The 10,000-nt window shown below is 40.9% G+C and overlaps 1 protein-coding gene and 1 long non-coding RNA gene across 2 annotated transcripts in view; both read right to left on the bottom strand.

Annotated features, from left to right (window-relative positions):
• LOC123519543 (GTPase-activating Rap/Ran-GAP domain-like protein 3) overlaps nucleotides 1–4,462 on the bottom strand; it is a 479,488-nt gene extending 475,026 nt beyond the window's left edge. The window contains exon 1 of the mRNA XM_045280950.1: nucleotides 4,101–4,462. Within this exon, the coding sequence (XP_045136885.1) occupies nucleotides 4,101–4,309 (209 nt within the window). The 5' untranslated portion in view covers nucleotides 4,310–4,462. The remainder of the gene's footprint in view (nucleotides 1–4,100) is intronic.
• A 544-nt stretch (nucleotides 4,463–5,006) lies between these two features.
• LOC123519546 overlaps nucleotides 5,007–10,000 on the bottom strand; it is a 36,933-nt gene continuing 31,939 nt past the window's right edge. Inside the window, exon 2 of the long non-coding RNA XR_006679045.1 lies at nucleotides 5,007–7,022. This is a non-coding gene — a long non-coding RNA (uncharacterized LOC123519546). The remainder of the gene's footprint in view (nucleotides 7,023–10,000) is intronic.

Genomic DNA, 10,000 nt, shown 5'->3' on the forward strand with positions numbered 1-10,000 from the left:
AAAAAAAGGAGAAAGGAATATGAGGTGAATGGAATAAAGGAAGGAAGGAAGGAGGAACAGGAAGAAAGGAGAGATGCTGGAAAAATAAAAAAAAAAATGAAGATGTGTAAGAAAGATGAGAATAAGACAGAATAGGTGAAAAAAAGCGGGAAAGAAACGTGAGATGAATGAAATAAAGAAGGAAAAAAGAGAGAAAGGAGAAGGAGACAGCGGAAATAGACACGGAAGAGCTAAAGGAAAATAAACGAAGAGGATATATAGAAAGAAAATGATAAAAGCGAAGAAGAACAAGTAAAAAAACGGGAAATAAAGAAAGAGAAAGGGGGGAGAGAGGAAGAGAGACAGGCAAAAATGGATACGAAGGATGGAAACAGGGAACAGAAGTGAGAAAGGAGGGAGGAAGAGAGAGAAAGAGAGAAAAAGAGAGAGAAAGAGATAAAATATGGAAGGGATGCCAGAACGGGTGAGAGAGAGAAGGGAGGGAAAACAAGAGAAGGGAGGAGGAAACACGAAACGGAACAAGAGGAGGAGAGGAAGGAGGAGAGGAAACAAAATAAGAGACGAAAGACATGAATGAGAAAGAAGGAAACGTGAAGAATGATGGAGGAAGCAAGTCAAGGATAAAAGCGGAAATAAAGAGAGAATAAATAAATAAAGAAAGAAGGTAGAAATAAAGAAAACAGGACATATAATATACGAAAAAAAAGAAGGAATAGGAAACAAAGGAGATAATAAGAAGCAAGAAGGAAGATTGGAAGGAAAAGGAAGGAATAAAACAAAATGAAGAGGGAAATAAAAAGCCGAAATGAGAGAGGAAACAGGAAAGAAAGAAGAAGAAGAAGAAGAAGAAGAAGAGGAGGAGGAGGAGGAGGAGGAGGAGGAGGAGGAGGAGGAGGAGGAGGAGGAGGAGGAGGAGGAGGAGGAGGAGGAGAGGAGAAGAGGAGGAAGAGAGGAGGAGGAGGAGGAGGAGGAGGAGGAGAAGAAAGTGAATAACCAAAAAGAAAAAAAGAAAAGAAAAAGAATAATGAAGAAAAACTGAAAAGAAACAAAAATATATAAAACAAAAAAAAAATCAAGACAGAGAATGGAAAGAAAAAATAGAAGCAAGAAAAAAGAAGAAGAAGAAGAAAAAAAAAAGAAAGAAGAAGAAGAAGAATATGATGATAATGAAAGAGAAGAAGAAGAAGGAAAAAGAAGAAAAAGAAGACGAAGAGGATGAGGACGAAGAGGAAGAGGAGGAAGAAGGAAGAGTAAGAAGAATGGAAGGAGATCAATTACCCATCACCGCCTCCATCATCCTATTCCCGGGCCGTAATCTCACCTGAGCGGCCACACCTGGGCGGCGAACAGCGCAGGTGAAACTCGCGTGAGAATATTACCAACTCATTAGCAGGAAAGGAGATTACCGGGCTTAAAAAGAATGAGAGAGAGAGAGAGAGAGAGAGAGAGAGAGAGAGAGAGAGAGAGAGAGAGAGAGAGAGAGAGAGAGAGAGAGAGAGAGAGAGAGAGAGATGATTTTAAACAGCTGCTATATTTGAGACAAAATTTCTCTACGTGTGTGTGTGTGTGTGTGTGTGTGTGTGTGTGTGTGTGTGTGTGTGTGTGTGTGTGTGTGTGTGTGTGTGTGTGTCCAGCGGAGCGTGGATAATGTACACACCTGTCGGAGCGTTATGCTAGCTCGCTAATTAAGGTCATTATCCACCTGCCTGTCTATCATTTATGTCTATATTCTCTCTCTCTCTCTCTCTCTCTCTCTCTCTCTCTCTCTCTCTCTCTCTCTCTCTCTCTCTCTCTTTGGCTGTGTAATCTCCTTTCTCCCTAATCCCTCTATCCAATCCCTTCTCCTTAATTCTCTCTTCTTTTTCTTTTTATTTCCTTTTTTTATTCCTTTTTCTATTTTTACACCTATTTCTTTAATCTCTCGCCTCCACTGCTTTTTTCTTTCACTTTTTCCTTTCTTTCTTCCTTCCTTCCTTCTTTCCTTCTTTCCTTTATCTACTAACCAATTCTTTCCCTTCAATCTCTCCCAGTTCCCTTTTATTCCTTTCTCCTTTCCCTGTCTTCATCCATCTCTATTCTTTCCTCTCCTCCTTTATCTTCCTTCTCTCCCTTTCCTCCAACTTCTCCTTCAATGTCCTTTATTCCTTCCACTTCTCTTTAATTCTCTCCTCTTCCACTATTCCTTCTCCTGTCCTTCTCTTCCCTCTTATCCACTCTTTTTCATTTCCTTTTCCTCTCCCCTCTTTCCCCTTCTCTCCCCTCACTCCACTCATCCACCTTTTCACATAGTCCACCCCAAACGCAGCTAAATCTCTCTCCTTTACACTCCCAGCATTCCCACAGCCTCCATTCCATTCCTCTTCCTCCCTCTCTCTCTCTTTCCCTCTCTCTCTCACCGCAGCCACGCACAATAAATGTCACTTTCTCACTCTTTTCTTCCACCTTATCCAGCCACTTAAGGTTTCTTGCACCAGCGAGGAAGATGAGGCGGTGAATTCTAGGTAAGGGCTCAGAGTACTTGTGTGTTTATCCACTAGAGGGTGTGAAGGTGCTGGTGGTGGTGCTGGTGGTGGGTGTGAGATTAAGGGGAAGAGAAAGTGTGAGTGTGTGCGTGTGTGGATACGGGAAAACATGAAGGTACATAGAGAAATAGATGGAATGGTGAAAGGGTACATAGCTGAAACGCACGCGGAAATGGAGTTATAGGTGGATACGAACACACAGATATACAAACACGTAGATGAAATACAGAAATAGACATAAGCAATGGAAATACGAATAAAGGTCAAACGAGAAAGGAAAGAGAAGACACGGATAAACAAAGCAACGGAATGAAATAAAGAAGAGAATAAAGAAAGGAGAAAAAAAACACACGGAAATACAAACACAGCCTGGAAAAAACAAACACAAAGACAAACAGGAAGGGTGAAAAGAGGCCAGCCAAACTGTGATACATACAACCAAACACCGGAGTAACTAACCAAACTGAAAAACACTGAAAAAAAAGGGAAAAAGAAAACTAAAGAGGAAAAGAGACAAAAAGGAAAGAAGTGAGAAAAAAATAAAATAGGAAGGGTGAAAAAAGGGCAAACTCTTATACATACAAACAGACACTAGGAAGAAAAAAAAAGAAAAGAAAAAGGACAAGAGGAAAAGTGAGAAAAATGAAAAAAGAGAGGAAAACATTAAAACAGATATGCATTTCATTCTTTACTGCTGCTACTACTACTACTACTACTACTACTACTACTACTACTACTACTACTACTACTACTACTACTACACTACTACTACAAGAACTATTACTACTACTACAACTACTGCAACTACAACTTCTACATCTGCAACTACTATTACCACTACTACTACTACAACTATCACCACCACCACCACCACCACCACCACCACAGTTACACGGTTTTATCACCACATATAAATCATTTCACCACCGTAATATATTTCACAACAAATCGCAATAAAAATATCACTGAAGCTGCTGGAAAAAAAAGTGCCAATAACCGAGATAATAACATAAAAACCTAAAATAAATAAAAAAGGCACAAAAAATATAGAAACATGGACTATAATTCTGTAGCCACGTTTAGATAAGTCATTACAAAGCGAGGCAGGACACTTTGATACATAATAAGCTGCATTATCTCTAAATGGTCCTTTTAATTACCCAGCATACTTACCCTGGCTTCCAATATTCATCCCATTCATTATGTCACATTCCTGTGTCACACCAGCCAAAAATAACATTAAAACTGGTTAAAAGAATAGCACTGATACAATTCTCTCTCTCTCTCTCTCTCTCTCTCTCTCTCTCTCTCTCTCTCTCTCTCTCTCTCCGCTTCCTGTAAAACACACACACATAGTTTGGAAACGGAGAGAATGTTCATGTACGTGGCTTGTTTCTCTCTCTCTCTCTCTCTCTCTCTCTCTCTCTCTCTCTCTCTCTCTCTCTCTCTCTCTCTCTCTCTCTCTATCTATCTATCTATCTATCTATCTATTTATCTATTTATCTATTCATCTCTCTCTCTCTCTCTCTCTCTCTCTCTCTCTCTCTCTCTCTCTCTCTCTCTCTCTCTCTCTCTCACCTTATAGCCACGTTGCCCCCTGCTGAGCGGATGTAGAGGGAGTCTTCAGCGTTGAGACTGGCGGAGATGGGCCAAGCTATCTGCAAAAGTGACTCCCTGATGATCGCGTCCCAGCCGGAGCCGTGGTCACTCACATTTTCAGAACGCATCAGTCGAGGCTTCCTTCGTATCGTCCTTCCGTTCATCTTGCCGCCCGTGTTCGATTCCATAACACGAGGAATGACTTTAGTTTCGTGGACCTCCCCGTTTTCTTTACCGTCTCCCTGTTTGCTTTTTGTTTTTCAATTTTTTTTTTCGTTTTGCTTAGTTTTGTTTTGGTTTCTGGTTTTTTTAGTGTTTTATTTTGTTTTGCGTTTTTTAGTGTTTTTTATTGTCTTTTTTTTATTGTGATTATCTTTGCTTTTGTTTTCTTTTTTTTCTTTTTTTTAGCTTTGGTTTCGTTTATTTTTCTCTATTTTATCTTCGTTTTCTGTTTAGTTTTCGCTTTTTTTTTTTTTTTGCTCCAGTCTATTTTTCTTTATTTTCCTTAGTACGCGCGTGTTTTGGGTGATTTATGTGTTTTTTCCACGTTTTTCTCCCTTTTCTTATTTTTTTATTTATTTTTTCCTAACCTTTGAGGGGCGAGCTGGTTTGTCGCCTCTCTTTTAACTCTTTTTCTTACTTTTTATTTGTTTTTTTGGAGGGGAGGAAGGAAAATCCGTGTTTTTTTTTGTTTTTTTTTTTTTTACTTTTTCTCTTCACTTTTCCTCACATTTCTTTTCTCTATTTCTCGTTGTCAGTATTGCTCATTTTTTCTTCTTCTTCCTTTACTTTTTTTTTTGTCTCGAATTTATTTCAGAATGTCGCTTTTCTTTCTTTTTTTTCTTCCGTGTCTTTATTTCCTCATCTATTTCTCTTCTTTTTTACGTTATTTCATTTCAGTTTAAGTTTCCTCTTTTCCTCAATGTCTCCTCATATTTCTCGTCCCGTTTTCATCAGCCATACAGTCAAGAAATGTTTCCTCAAAGTTTTTTTCCTTATTTTCTTTATATTTTCCTTTTTATCTTTCCTTGAACTTGTTTCCTCCAATTCCTCACGAGCTATAATCCTCTTGCATTTCACAGTTCACTTTCTCTCTCTTTCTCTCTTTTTTCTCTCTCTCTCTCTCTCTCTCTTTTACTTCATTTCCTCTTCCCTGTTTTTTTCTCTAATTTTCAAACCATTTCCTTTTTTTATATTTTGAAGTCCATCCTTTTTCTCTTGTCACTTTTCTGTCACTCTCCTTGCCATTTCGTTTGTCTTTTGTTTTGCTCTTCGTTTTTTTTTTTTGTTTTTTATTCCTATTTTTCTCTCTTCACTCGCATCATCTTCCTTATTGCATCTTCCTGTCTTTCATCACAGCGCTGGTTTTATTCTCTCTTTTTGCTCTGGAAGAGTTCATTGACATTAAAAGTTTAGGTTAACAAAAAATGTTCCAAATTGTGTTTCGTTCGTCGTTGGAAGCAAACTGGCTCACTAACAGGTTCGTGACGGTTCCGCTTCCGTGTTTTCGTAACGCCAGAGAAGGTTCATTCAAGTCTGCCAAAGTAAATTTCGTTTTTGGCCTTCCTAGCAATTCGCAAAATGAGAACGAGGGCTTTTTTGTCGTGTTTTTGTTGCTTTTTTTTTTAGTTAGCGTTTCGAAGCATTACGGGTTTACAAAAAAAGGCTTCACTGTATGCTCCGTTCCGCTGCTCCGAACCGACAACAACAGCAGGAGCGTGACGGTAAAAATGTTTCGTGTGTGTTTCGTATGTCGTTTCGAAGGTTGGGATGCAGCGTCGCCGCCTTATGGCCCTGAACCCGAAGCGCAACCCCTGCTGATAGTGAAGCTTCGAACACGTGTTTTACGGCTCGGATTCACGCTTGCTTTCAGTTCTCTTGTTTTTTTGTGATTTTTTTGTGATTTTTTTCCTCCAGCCATGAGAGAGGAAAAGGGGAAGGGAAAGGAGGGATTTTCCTGTACGTAATTATACAAAATACAGGAAATATTATACACACGGGTCCCCTTTTGGTTATACACGTCTCATCACGTCTGGGTGTCGGGTTCAGAAGGCCACAGTAGAGCGTCGCTTTGCTTGAAAAAACTTCCAATAGAAAATGAAATGCACAATCTTCTCTATCTTTGGCACTTTCTGGTTTGCATATAAAAAGAATGTGTGTCAATACTTCATTCTTCCATCTCGATACTTTTTGAGAGTATAGTTTCTAATGAGCTTAGTTTGCATATAAAAAAAAATTGGATCAGATCTTTATACTTTCATTTCTGTGTATTTTTTTGAAGTATCACGTGCAAGTTTCTAATAAGTATCGCTTGCATAAAGAAAAAAACGCTTCACTTCTTTACAATTTCTACGTATTTTGGAATATCACACGTTTCTGATGAGTGTTAATCAAAGTCTGCATAGTTTTAGTGCATAGATACGAAAATACGATTACTCTTCATTACGGTGCAAATCTTAAAACAAACATCACTGGAGCAGGTATATCATTGAGCGTCTGGAGACAATGCCCTTAGTTGTCCATCACTGCCTTTCTTCAACACTGCACAGAACACGCTAAGAGAACGCCAGTGGTCATTCCTACAGTTCTACAGTGTTGGCCAGAGTCACTAGGAAGAAGGAGTGAAGTGGGAGATTGGAAGAGGAAGAAGAGGAAGAGGAGTAAGAGGATTAATGGAATGTTTACCTCTTTCGCTTCTTATAGTGTGTGACTATTATAAGTTTGTCCATTCTTTTCCGACTCACTCTCTTAGCCTCGCCAAGTTGTTGTTGTTGTTGTTGTTGTTGTTCCTGTTGTTCTTGTTGTTCTTTCTCGCCACCTTCTGCGTTCATCTGAGACCACTTGTGTGTCTGTCTGTCTGTCTCTCTGTCTCTCCTCAATTCTCAACACTTCATCTCAGCCCTGTAAAGGAGATAAAAAAAAGTAGTAGTAGTAGTAGTAGTAGTAGTAGTAGTGGTAGTGGTAGTGGTAGTGGTAGTGGTAGTAGTAGCCTAGTAGTAGTAGCAGTGGTAGTGGTAGTGGTAGTGGTTATAGTAGTAGTAGTAGTAGTAGTAGTAGTAGTAGTAGTAGTAGTAGTAGTAGTAGTAGTAGTAGTAATAGTAGTGGTGGTGATGGTGGTGGTGGTGGTAATGATAATAACAATAATAGCAGCAACAATGCATAAGGTAACAATTGCCTTCTCCATTTTGTTGGTTTTTTTTTCTCTCTCCCTTTTCTTTCTTTCTCAGGAGGAAAAAAAAAAAGGAAGGAAACTAAGAAGCCAGACGAGTTCTTTTGTTCTTTCCCTTCCTCTCCCTCTTTCTTTCCTCCCCCCTCCCCCCCAATGCACTTCCTTCCTTCACGCACCCTCCCCCTCTCCCTCACCCTCCCTATCCCTCTCTCTCTCTCTCTCTCTCTCAAAAGTTACCACCAAAGAACGAAGGAAAATTTCTCCCTCCACAAGTTAGTATAATCTTATCTATTCAATGAAATTACCTGCAATCAAGCAAATGGCGCACGTGCTCTGCCAAATTTCAAAGGAGACACGCCCCCCCTCCTCCCGACACACGCCCCCTTTACATCACCTCTCCTTCTCCCATCCCACACATTCTTCTTCTCCTCCCCCTCTCTCGGCTCCTTTCTGATATGGTCAACTCCCATTCTTCAGATATTTAAGTACAGGCCACATCATTTTCTCTAATTATCAACTTTTATCATACAATCTCTCTCTCTCTCTCTCTCTCTCTCTCTCTCTCTCTCTCTCTCTCTCTCTCTCTTCTTCTCTCATTATGCCACGTCGTAACTTTTAAGATTCTTTTTAATTCTATCATGACGTTTTATTTTCTTTCATATCTATCTCTTGTCTTTTATCTTCACTCATGTCTCTTAAAATTTTTTTCCCTCCTTTTACCTTTACTTTTTTTTTATTATTTCCAGGCCTTCGCTCACGAAATGACACAGGAGCAGGAGGAGGAGGAGCAGGAGGAGCACCAGCAGCAGCCGCCCACTCTTGCCTCTCTCTGATCACTGACGCTAAAGTTTTGGGGGCGCCTCTGCTCTGGTCTGCTCTGCTTTGCTTTCATATCACCGTTGCCATAATCGAGATACAGGCAGACACACACGTGGGCGGATAAAAAGTATTGCCAGATACCTCACGTTGTTGCCATACCCTTTGTTAATGTTGCCATAATAGAGAAAGAGAGAGATAAGGAAAGAGATGTGAAAGAGTGAGCAATATATAATAGAATAGAAGGATAGATAGATAGATAGATAGATAGATAGATAGATAGATAGATAGATAGATAGATAGATAGAAATGGGGAATTTGGACGACAGAGAGAGAGAGAGAGAGAGAGAGAGAGAGAGAGAGAGAGAGAGAGAGAGAGAGAGAGAGAATCGATGAGACAAACGCACTCACTCCCAGCACGTCCTCAACGCAGACGGAAAAGCGACGTTAAAGGGAAGTTGTGCCCGGCGCCTGGTGGTGGTGGTGGTGGTGGTGGTGGTGGTGGTGGTGGTGTTGGCGGACAACAGGTGTGTGGGTGTGGAAGAGCGCCAGGTGTGGTATGGAGGTGTGTAGTGGAAGCAAATGTGAGGTTCTAGCGTATTCGTGATTTCTTATCGTTTGTTATGGGGAAACTTAATAGCAACAGGTGTGTGTGTGTGTGTGTGTGTGTGTGTGTGTGTGTGTGTGTGTGTGTGTGTGTGTGTGTGTGTGTGTGTGTGTGTGTGTGTGTGTGTGTGTGTGTGTGTGTTGTTAGTTCAAAATGTAGTTTATTGGAAGGTTATCTAAATATCTATCTATCTATTCATCTATCTATCTATCTACCTACCTTCCTACCTACCTACCTATCTATCTATCTATCTATCTATCTACCCATCACTTTTCATATATAAGTTTCTTTCACCCAATCACCATCCTTCCTTCTCTCCCTCCTTCTTCCCAACATCCTTCTCACACCTTACCACATAACCACATACCCCCCACACACACATATACCCACTCCGCCCCCCACACATACTGAGACACAAGACCTGACGTGTAAGATTAGACCCAAAAACACACAGAGACCTTCCCACACAGCACAGCACAAGAGGGGATCGAGGCCCACACTGTACCTCCCGTTACGAACAATTGGAGAATCACCCTTGTTATTACTTATTGCGTGTGTGTGTGTGTGTGTGTGTGTGTGTGTGTGTGTGTGTGTGTGTGTAGATTTGAGTTAGAATAGCTGGAGTAGTGTGTTGTTCTTGTTTTTCTTGCTCATGTGGTTAGTTTGAGCTAGAAATCTTCGTGTCTTTTGCTGTTAGTGTTAGTTATTCAAGATACACTTCGTTTGAGTTCATTTATTCTTTATTCTTTGCATTATTTCAGCCTATATTGCCTTTATTACTGTTCTCACTGGTCAAATTACGTAAAAAACAGACCATTTTACCATCCACGCATCCATCTCAGCCACACCCTCATCTATACTTCAATTTACCTTTCTTACCTGACATCCTTCCTCCTTACCTCCCTTCCACTCACCCACATCCGTATTCCCCCTACCTCGCTGCCTCCCTGCCTGTCTCCCTGCCACCTATCCACACCCTTATTCCCACGTATTCATTCTTCAATTTTCCCTCCCTGCCTCCCTCCCTGTCTCCTTGCCTCTCTGCCTCCCTGCCCACCTCCCTGCTTCCCTGCCTGTTTCCCTGCCTAAACACTCCGAACTTTCCTCTTTCTCAGCCTCCTCGCAGCCTCCCTATGGAGATAACAGGGGTGCTAGTGATATATAGCTGTCATAAGCACACCTCCCAGCCCTTCCCGCCCTCACAGCCTCCCCGCCTCGCCTGGAACCCTCCTGGAAGCTCAGTATTTATAGCATCGAAGTGAAAAAGTACAAGTGTTAGGAATTACT

The sequence above is a fragment of the Portunus trituberculatus genome, chromosome 45 (assembly GCF_017591435.1).
Source record: "Portunus trituberculatus isolate SZX2019 chromosome 45, ASM1759143v1, whole genome shotgun sequence".
NCBI lineage: Eukaryota > Metazoa > Arthropoda > Malacostraca > Decapoda > Portunidae > Portunus > Portunus trituberculatus.